The sequence below is a fragment of the Bactrocera latifrons genome, unplaced genomic scaffold (genome assembly GCF_001853355.1).
Source record: "Bactrocera latifrons isolate USDA-ARS-PBARC rearing strain unplaced genomic scaffold, ASM185335v1 scaffold_633, whole genome shotgun sequence".
Taxonomy (NCBI): Eukaryota; Metazoa; Arthropoda; class Insecta; order Diptera; family Tephritidae; genus Bactrocera; species Bactrocera latifrons.
The window spans coordinates 80,424-95,769 of NW_017537305.1; the positions used below are offsets into that span (position 1 = coordinate 80,424).

The 15,346-nt window shown below is 36.1% G+C and overlaps 1 protein-coding gene across 1 annotated transcript in view; it reads right to left on the reverse strand.

Moving 5' to 3' along the window:
* Positions 1 to 10,516, reverse strand: part of LOC108975304 (ADP-ribosylation factor-like protein 4C) — a gene marked incomplete at its 3' end in the record, with an annotated part of 81,224 nt that extends 70,708 nt beyond the window's left edge. The window contains exons 1-3 of the mRNA XM_018943692.1: positions 9,824 to 10,516; positions 6,784 to 6,953; positions 6,615 to 6,734 (exon numbers count right to left, since the gene is read on the reverse strand). Of these exons, the coding sequence (XP_018799237.1) occupies positions 6,615 to 6,734; positions 6,784 to 6,846 (183 nt within the window). The remainder of the gene's footprint in view (positions 1 to 6,614; positions 6,735 to 6,783; positions 6,954 to 9,823) is intronic.
* Between the last annotated feature and the right edge of the window lie 4,830 nt (positions 10,517 to 15,346).

A 15,346-nucleotide genomic window follows, 5' to 3' on the forward strand; every position in this document is an offset into this window, starting at 1 on the left:
CAGGAGATATTTCGTCTTGCCCTCCTTCACTGCCAGACCCATTCGCTTTGCTTCCTTGTCCAGTCTGGAGAAAGCAGAACTAACGGCGCGCCAGCAGCTGTACACTCTTATAGAAGATGGTACCATCTCTATTTAGTTATGCAGCTCGAACTATTTTCTCCAGAAGCAGGTTGAAAAAGTCGCACGATAAGGAATCGCCTTGTCTGAAACCTCGTTCTGTATTGAACGGCTCGGAGAGGTCCTTCCCGATTCTGACGGAGCTTTGGGTGCTGCTCAACGTCAGCTTACACAGCCGTATAAGTTTTGCAGGGGTACTAAATTCAGACATCGCGAAATAAAGGCAGCTCCTTTTCGTGCTGTCGACAGCAGCTTTGAAATCGACGAAGAGGTGGTGAGTGTCGATTCTCCTTTCACGGGTCTTTTCCATGGTCAATATCTGGTCGGTTGTTGATTTTCCAGGTCTGAAGCCACACTGATAAGGTCCAATCAGTTTGTTGACGGTGGGCTTTGATCTTTCACGCAATACGCTCGATAGAACCTTATATGCGATGCTGAGGAGGCTAATCCGGATAGGCTCCGGTCTTCAAACCTTCTGTAAGCCGCCGCATTTTTTCGTAGAATTTTCGAGCATTACCCCTGTCGGCCAGACTATCAAGCTCTTTGTACTCGCGCATTTCGGCCTCTTTCTTTTTCTGTCTGCAAATGCGTCTCGCTTCCCTCTTCAACTCTCGGTATCTATCCCATTCCGCACGTGTTGTGGTCGATCGTAACGTTGCGAGGTAGACAGCCTGTTTTCTCTCCGCTGCGACACGGCACTCCTCGTCGTACCAGCTGTTCTTTTGCACTTTCCGAAAACCAATGGTTTTGGTTGCAGCTGTACGTAAGAAGCTTGAAATGCCATCCCACAGTTCCTTTATACCGAGTTGTTGACGAGTGCTCTCAGAGAGCAGGAGTGTAAGCCGAGTAGAAAATCGTTCGGCTGTCTGTTGTGATTGCAGCTTCTCGATGTCGAACCTTCCTTGTGTTTGATGGCGTGCGTTTTTTGCTGCAGAGAGGCGGGTGCGAATCTTGGMTGCAACAAGATAGTGGTCCGACTCGATTTTGCATATAAGGTTCTATTGAGCGTATTGTGTGAGAGCTTAAAGCCCACTATCAACAAAACTGATGGGACCTTATCAGTGTGGCTTTAGGCCTGGCAAATCAACAACTACACAGATATTCACCATGCGCCAAATTTTGGAAAAGACTCGCGCTGCTTTTGACAGCCAGACTATCTCGTGCGAAGAGGTGCAGACTAAGTAGGAAAAGTCCTCTCTCGGCGAACAGAAACAAAACTCTATAAGTCACTCATAATTCCCGTCCTACAATATGCTGCAGAGGCTTGGACGATGACAGTAATTATGCCTTTCATGGGCAATTGCTTTTTCCGGAAAGAAAGAAGTCACAAGGTTCCATATCAGGTGTATACGGGGAGTGGTTAATGGTTAAAATGTGATTTTTGGTCAAATAATCGTCCTTCGATTGTTGGATTCAGAGTAATATTTAGAGCAGAGCAAACCGTGCAAACAACTTTCGTAAGCCCAAATGTTTCGTCGAAATGCGATAAATCGATGTTTTAGAGATGTTCAATTCCATTTCGATGAATTTCAATGATGATTTCGGCTGAGTTTTGATGAATTCAACAGTTTCGATGGAATTTCTGGTGATCACGGATTTTTATTGGCACACATGTTGATCGTTATTTATGTCTTCAAGCCCACTTTGAAAACGTTGAAACCACTCGTGCACTCTACTACGGGATAGGCAAGCTTGTTTCATCAATTGAAATTTTTCGCATATTCACCAGATGGCGCCACCATGGCGCCACGGTACTAGATTCAAAAAGTACTGTTCACTTTGGAACGAATCTTCTAAATACATGTGTGCTCCCCAATGAATGCATCATTACATAATATAAAACAAATTCGCTTTCTCTGTCCCTATATCACTATGTATGCTTGAATCTTTAAAACTACGCAACGGATTTTGTATCAAAATAATATACTAAGTGTTGAACACATTCAAAAGGTTTACAAAAAATTCCGCGATGGTATACATATGTCTATCTCTTATGATTATCCCAAAATAAAATTTTTTGTGCTTTACTGTTTACGACAAATAGGGGCTAACTTTAGAAACAATTTTAACCAACACAGCATTAATACCCTGGTACCTGACTCTTTACAGCACATGAATAAATAAATATTTTCGAAAATATTAAAGATTGAAAAATTGCGGGTCGTAGCGTTGCGTTAAATAGCGCGTCGGAAACCGCGGTTCTCCCTATAGCACTTCGAATTTAGCAGAGATTGGACGCGTTTATTATCGGAGAAAAGAAAAATAAAAAATAAAAAGAAGTCGTGTTAGTTACACTATTTATACAGGGTTTGTCCGGAAAGTAATAGGACTAATTGTTTTGCACCGCGACAGTACTTCGTAACGAGTGGCTGGTCAGTTGTCTCCGAGGACCTGGAGAGTCATTACAAACATTTTCCTTCCGACGTGTTTCTGGGAGTGGTGCAGGCCGAAAATACAGCGTCTATTAGAACACATTTACGCGACTAAATTCTGTTTGAAACTTGGTTAATCTGCGACAGAGACATTTGATATGATCAAGCAGACTTACCCAGATGTTGCTTTAAAGAGAAATGGTGTGTTTTGGGAGGCACCATGCCTTATTGGAGGGCCGGGAAGAGTTCGCTGATGAGTGAGCAAATCCAAAGTGAAAACGCTCATTGTCTTTTTTGACATCAAAGGCTTCGTTTATTACGTAAACGCCAAGTTTTACGCAGAAGTTCTCAAGAGACCCAAGCGAAGGGTCAATCGGGTCCGACAAATCATCGCAACCGATTGAAAGTTTCACCTCGACAACTTCGCGGGTCACACCACCTTTTTTGTGAACAGCTACCTAACCAAGGCCAGCATTCTAACGCATTCGCAGTCACCTTACAGTCCAGATGTGGGCCAGAACTTTTTTTGTTTCCTTCTCTGAAAAGCCGATGAAAGGCAAGCATTTTGAGACGACAGAGGGGATCCAAGCAGCATGCACCTCGTCTCTCAAGGCTATTTGGGAGAATGCCTTCCGTGACGTGCTGGGAATTCCAGGTGGCAGCGCTGCATCCGGATAAACCATGTAACTCAAGATCGGCTGAACCAATTTGGCTAAAAATTGGTGGGGAGGTTGCCAAGAGATAGGTTACGGACAAAGAATACTTTTCATCTCTTTATGTTAAAAGTCACTACAATTCATATATATAAAAATTATATTTCAAATCAGAAGCATGTGTTCAAAATGTATGTAAGAATCATTTGAAACTTGTAATACTTCAAATAAAAGGAGTAAGCTAAAAATAACAACACAGAGCTAGTGAAGGAGCACACTAATCTTTGAATGCATGCATACTTGTATGGATTATTGTGATTTTTGTTCCTGAATCAGGCAGTTTTTTTTAGGACGAACAAGGCACTGCTGCTAACTAGCTCCATTATGGACGAAGGACGCAAATACATTCATAGCGGAATAACTGCAATGTTGATAAAAAGATTTATAATAAACTCAGATATACAGAAATATTTTTGAAGCATTGCAAAGCGCAGTACAAAACGGAAACGATGAAGTATATGTGTACAATTTCAAACTGATCCTTCCTTAATTATTATACAATTGCTAAATATTGGGAATGGAAAAATGGAACTGCAACCAAATACGCAGTGTAATGGTTCAGTCGATTAATATTATACCACGTGCATCAAAAAAGACACGTAAATAGTTGTATTGTTTTGAAACAACAATGCCTAGAAAAAATTCCTCTTTGAACCCAAAACCAGCGTTTGAAAAGCTACGCTACTCCCAGAATTTCTTAGCTGTCAGAATTGCAAACCGATTCAGATTTTTAATGGTGTCACAGAATCTGTTTGGATTTTCGGCTTTTCGAACATACGCAAAACCAATATTAGAAACAGCTGTTTACTAATGTGATAAAACTTGCAAATGAATACATTTGGAAGTAGTACCATTAAAGTTTTTAATGAGTCCGATTTAAAGGAAGATTTTTCGTTTTGTATTTCTTTTTTAAATATCCGGATTTTTTTTCCAAAAACTTAACAATTTAAACATTACACATATATATATTAGTAAAAAAAATATAACTTAATATTTACATTCCTAGTCTGTCAGCGACTATCTTCTTGCTTTGTTTCTGATAGCAAAACCGATACAAAATCTGTTTCAAACATCGAACCAATAATATCTGAATTCATGACACCTACTACTTTTTTATCGGTTTCAATTCTGATTCCTACAACTATAAGATTCCGCGACACCCCTGAATATTTTATTTAGAAACAAAAAAATCTAAATTAAAAACTTATTTTGTTCAGCCAGTGTTTAAATGAAATAAAAATACAAAGTTATGTTATTCAGTCACAGTATTCAAATTAATGTATTAATAAGTAGTAATAAGTAAATAATAAGGAGTAAGAACATAAATGAATCCTCCTCTTCAAATAAATTTAAATTGTTTATAGTACTATCTAAATGAATTGAGTTAAGATGAACAAGAAGTATTTAGAAGAACTGTAGCACATTAAAATTTTAATTAGCTCCGCTCTAATACGGCTCCCAGTTTTTTTCTACCGCTACTCCGGACCACAGCACTTAATTTGCCCAAGCCATTGCAGTATTATTACACATATAACATTTAAAAAATACTAAATAATATAAGATGCACTATTTATTAAATTTTAAATATGTAAGTTTATTTTGATTGTACTATTATAAACAGTGATGTTGTGGAATCCAAGACAGAACTGCTTAGCTGTCAGAATTGCAAACCAATTCTGATTTTAAATGGTGTCAGAATCTGATTGGATTTTCGTCTTTTCGAACATACGCAAAACCAATATTCGAACCAGCTGTTTACTAATGTGACAAAACTTGCAAATGCATACAATTGGTATATCATATTAAAGTTTTTAATAAGTTTCGCATTAAATGGAGATTTTAAGAGATAACATTTATCGAATGAATAAAGACGCATTTGTGTGTTAAATTACGTTTATTACGTTTTGTAAATCTTGTTTAAGGGGAAAGCCTGCTTTAGAAGTTTAAAAAATTTAATTCTTCTTTGCTTAAATTTCTTTAAAAATTATCTAAGAATATTACCCCAAAGTTATAGATGGGAACTCGAAATATTGTCGAAGCTAGAAGTTAAATAGTGACCGAGCGTTTATCAGATACATATATGAGCGCTTGGGCAGAAAGCGAAAACTTTGAGCGATTTCTCGGTTTTTCAGTTTTACGATTTTTCTTAATTGGCGGGCAGGATAAAAAAAAACTAAACATCGTATGAAATTGGGGCAAAGTTTATTATCTTTGACATAACATTTTTTTTAATCAAACACCACTTTTTTCAAATTTTTTGAAATTTTAGATTTTTTTTGAAACTTGAACATACGTTTTTATAAATATGATTTTTTTTTTAATTTTTTGTTTCCCATAGAAATTGCGTCCTGCATATTGCCCGCCGTCTGATAAATGCACCCGCGAGATGCATCGGGCAATTGCTTCCCTAAGGCAGAATATCAAAGAATTCGTATCCAAAAAATTTTCGGGTGATGTTAAATTATATAACTATAAACCTTAGACATTTCGCTTTAATCAACTATTTCTATCCCTCCCAAAAAAAAAGCAGGTTCCCCTTAAATATCCGCATTTCTTCCAAAACTCAATAATTAAGACTTTTCGTGTTTTATACTTATGGTTTGTCCTATAGAAATAAAGATACATCAATTCGTAACAATAAAATAAATTGATTTCTTAACTTACATTTCAAATCTGTGTGCGACTATCTTCTTGATTTATTTCTGACAGCAAAACCGATAAAATTGGTTTCCGTGATACCCAAAACCGATGCAAATTCGAATATCATACCAATAATGTCTGAATTCATGACACCTACAGCTTTTTTTGATCTGTTTCAATTCTGATTCCGACAACTATCAGATTCCACAACACCCCTGAAAATATTGGTTTTGAACAGTTTGGTATTTTGCCTTCGATGTTATAGAATTTAACTGCTTACCTTGCTGTAAATGATATGAAACAATGTTATTGCAATAGGACACTAGGTGCTTCGGTGATATCAAGTGCACTTGTGCAGAAGTCTAATCAGTAATATAACAAAATTCCAAAGTTAGACCTGGAGCACGGGCACCTCACATTTTAAGTTCCGAATTTTAAATTTTATTGAAATATTTTATGAGAATTTAAATTTTTAGTACACTATTAGCTGTACAACAAGCATTGTAATATAGAACGCATTTTGTATACGCTCAGCTTTTTTACTTAACAATATACAACAAAAATTTATTAAAGAATCAAAGCAAAGCTACTTTATACTATGTGCGGAAATTAGATAACCATTTCGCTAGTAGCACGGATGGTTCCAATTAATCCCTAAAATAAAAAAGCCGGTAGAAATGCCAAAATCGTATTTATTATTTTAGAAAATTACTGAAACGTTTATAACAGCGAAGTAATGACCCACTTCGTAAAATAAAATATCATAATTTACCTTTTCGCAATTGAATCCAATTGTAGGTACTGTATTTAAATATTGATCGAGTTTCAATCTATACAGAGCCGTCGTTTTCCCAGCTGAATCAAGACCAAGCATAACAATGTGTAACGTACCCTGAAATGTCAGAGTTTAGCACGAGACGAATATCAATTTATAAGCTTACCGTTACCTGTGAAGGTAGAGCATCCAAAAAGTTGACCCCGTTTTTCCCCATAGCTCCCCCCATTTCTAAGAAATATACAGGGTATGTAAATGTGGCTTCCGTATATATTATTGTTTCATTCAATTTGAGCAGGAAACAATTTTATTATATTCCAAGGTTCCATTTTATACCTAAAAACAAACATATAGCCATACAAATTTTCATACAATAATATATTGATTTCTAGGACATAAAAAAGGAAAATTACTCTGAAAAAAAAAACATATACGCAAACCGTAATTTATGCAGCATTGTAATAACATTCTAGTATAACAAATGTATTATTTGATTTTAAAAGATTTAAATTTTACACCCGAAAACTTTTATAATAGAAAGATCGCATATGTTTTAGACATAGTTGAGAAGAGAACATAAACACATAGAGAAGATGCAAATTGAATTTAGTGTGATGCTCGATTGGACGGCTAACAGAACTGAAAACATTTAACCAAGGAATTCACCATATTTTCACATATTCGCTTCTATTTAGCAGAACATTTTAAAAAAAACGACTGTTTAAATACAAAGATTCGTCGACGAAACGAGGAAAATGGAAAAAGTTAAATAGAAAATAAAAATGTCATGTCACATATGCGTGATAGTTTTTTGTAAAGAAAAATTGGAGAAATTTTATTTTTAGCTGAAATGTGGAGTTGATAATATGAAAAAGTGTAGGCAAATATTTGCTTATTTTGGTGTTACAAAGTTTAGAAGTGCAAAAAGTATATAGATAAAGTTATTGCATAATTCCTTTAATTTTTGGCCTTTTGGCTTATACTTTTATAGGTTTATATGCAATCATATATATTAATATGAGTATAATTTTGATAATTTTTATGAATGCACGCAAAGTAATATATACGTATATTCAATTTGAACTATATATTTTATAATTTTATTTGATGTTTAGATAATAACTTTCCGAATAAATATTATTGTAATATATTGCTTATTAATAGATAATTAATTTATTACAACAATGCACCCCCCTTTTGATCACGCCCATGACAAACGACTTAAGGACCACGATTTGAGGATATGCACCTGGAATGTCCGGCCCCTTAATTGGGAAGGTACCGCTGCCCAGCTGGTTGAAGTCCTCGTTAGAGTGAAATCTTACATCACCGCCGTCCAAGAAATGCGATGGACGGGACAAGGACTGAGGCGAGTAGGTCCTTGAGGCATTTACTACAGTGACCATATAAAAGAGGGCAAATTTGGTGTGGGATTCGTGGTGGAATAGAGACTTCGTCGCTGAGAACTGTCATTCACCCCGGTGCATGAACGTCTAGCCATAATAAACAGCAAAGAGAAGTTCATCAACATATCGCTGACTTGCACCCAGGCAACGACGGAAGAGAAGGACGATGTAACTAAAGATGTCTTCTATGAGTGCTTGGAGCGGCCCCCGAAACGATGAGAACAGCCGAGGGCAAGACGAAATATCTCATGTCATCAAACAAACAATCGTCCCACTCAACTATTCATAATAATAACTTGGATATCTCTTGTTGAGGAGTATAGTCCTCTCTCGACGAACAAAAACCAAACTCTATAAGTGACTCAATATTCCCGTCCTGCTATATGGTGCAAAGGCTTGGACGATGAAAACAACTATTGAGTCGACTTTGCGAGTGTTCGAAAGAAAGATTCTGCGAAAGATTTATGGTCCTTTGCGCGTTAGCCACGGTGAATATCGCATTCGATAGAATGATGAGCTGTATGAGATATACGACGATATTGATATAGTTTAGCGAACTAAAAAACACTGACTATGCTGGTTAGGTCATGTTGTCCGAATGGACGAAAACACTCCAGCTCTGAAAACGCTCAATCCGTTGGAAAGACAGGGTGGAGAAGGGTTCGCTTGAAGTCTTCAATTGGCGTCACGGAGCGAAAAGAAGATACGACTGGCGCGCCGTTGTTAACTCGGCTATAATGGCGTGAGCGGTGTCTACACCAGTAAAGAAGAATTATAATTTAAAAAAAAAAGGAATATGGAAATAATTTTTACTTGATAGATATAATAACAAAAACTTTTTTGATATCCTCGGAATTATCGAAATTTGTTATTTGGGCCAAATGTGCCAACCAAGTCAAAGAAATCTGAACGTATTACTTATTACGTATTACTTATCCACATAATTCCCTGGGGGAAGGGCGCATTGATATGAAAATGCCGACGGCAAAACACAATTCCATGTTTGTTTCATACGAAATTTAGAAATCGCATGTCATAAATAGAATATTCCCTGGTTGATCATTTTAACAAAGCTATAATTCTACAGATTCCCTTCTGCTAAATTCAAAACAATGTTAACATTTCACGGGGTGAATTCCATGCTCTCTGGTTTGACAGGGTAGTGGAGTTAATTTGTTTCAAACGAAAGCTGGTTATAAAATACCAGAAGAAATCGATAGCAAGGCTACATCTACCGACTTTTCCAATATATATGATATGATTTCTAAGTGCCACTTCGACCATTTTTAATATACCATGATCGTTATTCCTTTTCTTTATTATTGAATTCAATAATGTTTGCAATTATATCATGGAAGGATATACACAATGTTTCTGAAAATTTTAAGAAAATAATTTAAATATCAATTGTGCTTAAATCGGCTGTTAATAGCAGCCATTTCTATTTACCACAGGATAACGACCCAAAACACAAAACTTATCTTGTACGTGCAGGATTGTTATGGAAATATATATTAAAAATAGCTTCACAGGTCCGCAATCACTAGATATTCAGCCCTATCACGCAATCCATCGTAGACTGTTATTTCGGGAAAGATACGAAATTGCTATCATGCAATTCGAGCGATTCCGAACGTAAGTTCGAAATTCGTAGAGTGGCATTGACTGAATTCATTCGAAAAGGGAAATTTTGAATTTTATTGGAATTTTTTACGATAAGTTTTTGCTAGCGGAGAAATAATTAAAAAAAAAAGAAAAATGTAAATTTTTATTGAATTCTAACTATAACATATTTGGTACCAGTAAAATAATATTTAATTCGATTTCCGCAGGTCCAAAGTAATTACCACCAAGCAGCAAGATGCACTAATGGTTGAGCTGTTACAGCGAAACCCTGAAATGGCGCAGGGTTTTTCCAAGTGCCCTTAAGAAAACGTGGCAGCTTTTTGGAACAATATCGCCCAAGAACTCAACAGCGTTGGTCCGCCTATCAAGGATATTTCCAGCTGCAAGAAGGTAATATAATGAATTTGTAGATTTTATTGTTGTAACAGGATAACTTAAAGCTTGTTTGACTTATTTTTTTATTAGGTATGGCTCGACTGGAAGGAAAATAAAAAGAAGCAGTCAGCTACTGGTGGCGGCAGATATAGGCAGCACCATTTCAGCGAATTGCAGGAAGCGGTGATAACACTAACGGCATTAGGGATGAGTACAAGTGGAATTAAAAATACAATGAGCATGGGCTTACCGATGTCAGCCGATATATCAATGCCATCAGTGACCTGAAGTCCAGCATTGCCTAGACGTACTCCTAGGTCACCGGATACATGTACAGCCGATTTAATAAAACAACAACTTACAATTCAAAAAGAGTTTCAGGAAAAGGTTCTCGATAAGTTGGACGATAGTTCCTCAGGTATGCGACGACTAGGCAGAGCAGTGAATAAGCAAAACGATTTAAAAGCGATAAAAAAGCGGAAGTGGAAGAAATTAGAAGGCACAACATTGCTATGGAGAATTTGATAGCTGCTAAGAATTCCATAAAACAGCAAATGTTAGAAGTAGAGGAAAAAAAATTGCAAGCCATTACAAAAAGTGATTATAATAATTAAATAAATACTTAAAAAAAATTATAAATATTTTGTGTTAATATTTATTTAGGATATTATATTCGTGTAAGTGTTGAACGTATAGCTTCTCTGATTTGTGAAGCTGCATCATTATAAGTTGATAAAAATTCAATACACGACGAAACCGTTTAAGAATTATAATCAAATCACTTAATTAACTTTTACCATAAGTCATAAGATTACTTAGTTTCATTACTGCGTTTTACTTATTGACGAGATATTTATATTGAAATTAACCTTGTAAAAGGGAATTACATTTAACGTATTCAGTATATGGATAAAAATTCAATCGATATGTGGTCCGATGTTCGTGGTTGCAACAAATGAGCAGCTTCTTAGGGCTAGAAACGAATTGGTGCACAATTTCAGAGCGATATCTCAAAAAGGCTTGTCCCTTGAGTACATTCAGACAGATAAACGGGAGTACGGATATAAGGATATGACTAAATCCACTCAGCTACTGCTTTATGTATGTTGCAACGCAGTATTCGCCGATTATAAGCAACCCTTTGCTCAGTGCCGGATTCTGTCAGGGGCCCTTGGTTTGTTATAGGTTCTCAAGTTTAGGGTACTAAATAAAAGAAAATTGTTACAAATAAACTTTTCTGGATTTCCTATAGGCAAATTTAGAGATAATACTTTCAATATTGACTTCTTTAAGCAAGTCATGCTCTATATTCAACAAAGTGAGATGATTAAGACGTTCTCTGTCCGTCGTGTTCCTTAATCCATTTTAAATACGTTTTAATGTTGAAAAAAGAACGTTCGCCACTGCAGTTAGTGATCGTGTGGAATAAGTAAATTCGCAAAGCAATTTATAAGTTTGGGACACACGTTTCTAAAGAATTATTTCAAAAAGTTTATAATATGGCTGTTCCAGAGGCTCCTGTTTCTTGCTGTCAATTACAGTAGTCACATCTGTTTTCAGCAGCTCTGCTAACTGCACTAATTCGGCGCCTAATAAGCTGTTCTCCAAATCATCTTCGTAAGCACTGACCATACTAGAGGATTTTTCCAGGATCTCTTCTGTTGTAAGAGATTTTAGCTGTCGAAATGCTTCAAAAATTCTACTAATTTTGTGATATGCTTTCATATGTTTAGTTAAAACAGACACTACATTATCAATAACGACAATAAACACCTCGAATTCGAAACGTTGTCCAGTTGTTTGATTTTCAAAAAAGTCATCGAGTGTAGTAGAGCCGCTGAAATTGTCGTACTTTGTATTTCGCTTGATTCGTCGTGATGTCTGTTGCTGGTATTCTTCACAGTAGGTCAGATCTTTGAATTTTGCCTCAATATCTGAAAAAGTGGATTGCATTGCTTGGACGTAGCCATATAATGATTCATAAAAGGTGTATCCCTTTATTAAGGTCTTGATCAGACGACTGCAGTGAAGCACTAGTCGCTTGCAAGCGTTCTAGGACTTCGTTTCACGTAATTGTCATTATTCCCGTTTCTAACTTAGTCATTGATGAAAGTAGTCCGTAAGCTTTATTACGACACTCCATTTTTTGATCCACCTTATTGCAAATGTCTTCCAATACTTGCTTAATAGTGATAAAACCACAAAACAAAAAAAAAAAAAAACATCAGCTCGGGCTAACCACCTACTGTCCGATAACCGTTTCAAAATCGGATTTTTGAAGTAAGATCTTTAAGTGCGTTCGCAAGACGACCCCATCGATAGGTAGAGCGCCCGCTTGGAAAAAGAAATAACTAGATAGAACATTTTAATTACTGTGTTTTATGATATAAAATAATGTTTTTTTTATAATATGGAAGGTCACAAGAATATCGTTAAACAATAATTTTCAATAAAAATATTGTAAAAATTAATAATGATACTTTTTTTTTTGAAGCATACAAAATCTAGAGATATTCGATAATGATAATTTAAAAAAAATACAAATCTGGACGCTTGAAGGGTAGAAATGTACCTAGTATAGATACCTGTCTAAATATATCGATTATAATATTTATAATTAAACATTAGAACATTTAAGTTAAGAAGTTCGTAAAACGCCTACTTATTTTTACGATTTAACGTGACGAAATCGAGTTCTAGATTTTCAGGTGGAAGGTATTGAGTGAAACATATCCTAAGCCCTTCGCGTTTAAAGCATGCAAAGATATTTTACGCTCCATCTAAATTGATATTTTTTTAAATTACGATCAGCTGGAGCGCGTGGCCCGTAGCATTTGCTACTCTTGCTACGTGGCTAATCCGGCACTGCCTTTGCTACTTTTACAATATCCTTTAGCAACGCTGTACTACGTATTTTCCTTTTAGTTGTAAGCAACCCGTTTTCCAGAATACTGTCATTCTTCCCTCTTTTCTATAAACCGTGATACCGAACGGACGTATTCACGGGCAACATTTCACCTTGTAAAATAATAATTATAAGTATTTCTAAATAATCTGTAAATAAAACTATAAACTTCCAAACATATTTTATCTCCGACGTTTCCTTTTGGGTGTTACAAACATTATAACAAACTTAGTATTATTTGGCTGTGACAATGGCTTCCCGTAAAGAAATATCAATTGATTTTCGAAACTTAGTAGTAAAGTATAGAAATGAAAAGAAATCGTTTGGTGAAATATCAAGTTCATTAAATTTAACAAAGTCAACAGTTCAAACAATATTCATTAACTACAAAAATACGAATAGTCTTGAAAATAAACCGCGCAGTGATCGCTGGGTCGCAGAGATGTATTGTTCCTTTTGAAAGAAGCAGATCAAAATCCGAAAGTGAAAGCCACTAAGTTGGCAGAATACAAGTGTGCATTCACGAACAGTTCAAAGGGCCTTGAATAATAATGGGTTTCACAGCAGAACTCTGCGTAAGAAACCGTCTATAAGTGAAAAAAATCGCAAACTTCGTTTGGAATTCGCGTAAAAGTATTTAGACGAGGGAATCGATTTCTGGAAACGAGTATTGTTTACACATGAGTCAAAATACAATCTATTTTGAAACAAAACTTAAAAGTATCCGTTGATAAACTATGCCTTGGTGAGATTTGTATCTTGGATAATTGAACACGTTTGGGAGCTTTTGGACTAGTGCCCTAGTACTAAAAGAGAAGCTGCAACAGAAATGGCAACAAATAACGCCATTGATGGCCCTTGAAATTGAAAATTTAGTCGCTTCAATGCCCTGACGTTCGCAAGCAGTTATAAATGCTAATGGAGGGTCAACAAAATATTAAAGGACGACTTATTTTAACTTTTAGTGCCGTACCAAAGTAATTCCTTTTGATTTTCAAATCGTACGTAGACTTTTGTCATTGAATTTTTTTTCATTTAACTTGTTAAGTCTTTATTAATTCAAGTTAATTTTTGTAACGCATTAATAAAATCACATTTGAAACAAAATTGCATCTTTTTTACCTTTTTACTTTTTTTCTGATTGCTTTTGGACATGCCAGATAGCCGAAATGGTCGCCACACATAGACTTTTGTCGCCCACTGTATATATCATATATAGTATAAGGTTAGACGAAAGTTCCAAAAACATTAAATTAAGTATAGTATACATACACCCAGTTTTATACGTCTTTGTACTATGGCATTATCATTTTTTTTTTTTTTCTTAAATTGAACCCAAGTAAAAGCCATACTTTATAACGGGTTTTTTAATAAGAACGCTACAAAAGTAAACCGATAGGGAAAGCAAACGACGCCATATTTTTTCCCGCTCTTTTGACATTTCTCTTCAATAAGGTTTGCCATTTCATTATGATATATGATCCAACAGCGAGTCTAAATTATTAAAACTTACTACCGAAATTCGAAGTCAGTGGCTTAAACTTTAAGAGCGCTTACAAGATCAAATAGACACAAGAACTGAAGCTGCTTGAACACCAGAATAGTCAATAAGCACAATATGGGTTTTTGGTGAGGCAGCGATCCGCACGTACTCCATAAGTCACCATTGCATGGTAAGTGGGCCGGCGGCGTCACTGGTCCGTACTTCTTCCGTAATGATCAAGACTGCCACGTTACTATGCATAATGATAACCGATGTTTTTGGCCCGAATTAGAATATGTGGACTTGTACAATATATGGTTCCAACAGGACATCGCCAATCTATTAATTGAAAACCAAGTTGGGTGAACATATTATCTCACGAAATGGCCCAGGACATTTTCAGCCTTGGTCGTGCCATCTGATGACGTTAGATTATATCTTGTGGGGATAAGTCAAGTTTGTGGTCTATGCCAACAAGCCAGCGACGATTGATGAACTTCCTACGAATATCAAACATGAAATTGCAGTAGTATCGGCCGATTTATGCTTAAAAACCGTCGCAAATTGAGTTCAGTGCCGGAACTTCTGCGAGCGTGTCTGTGGTGACCACGCAAAAGAAATCAAGTTCCATACATAATGGCATCGAATGTACTTTCAGAGGAATAAATAATTTCATTGATATTCCAAATTGTTTCTGTTGTATAAAAAAAAAAAATTTGTTAAATCCAGTTAGTTATGATAACCGCTACTTTGTGCAGTGGCAATGGTCCGCACATCCTTTAACAACCTTTTTAAAGGACCAGGGAACATGTGTACATCAAGGTATCTTAATTTCTACTCAGGTTACCGCTAGCATGGACGGGCGACAGATCCTACAGGAAACAGAGGAGAGGTCTAGGACCTCAATACAAAGACAATCAAGCCCTTGAGATTA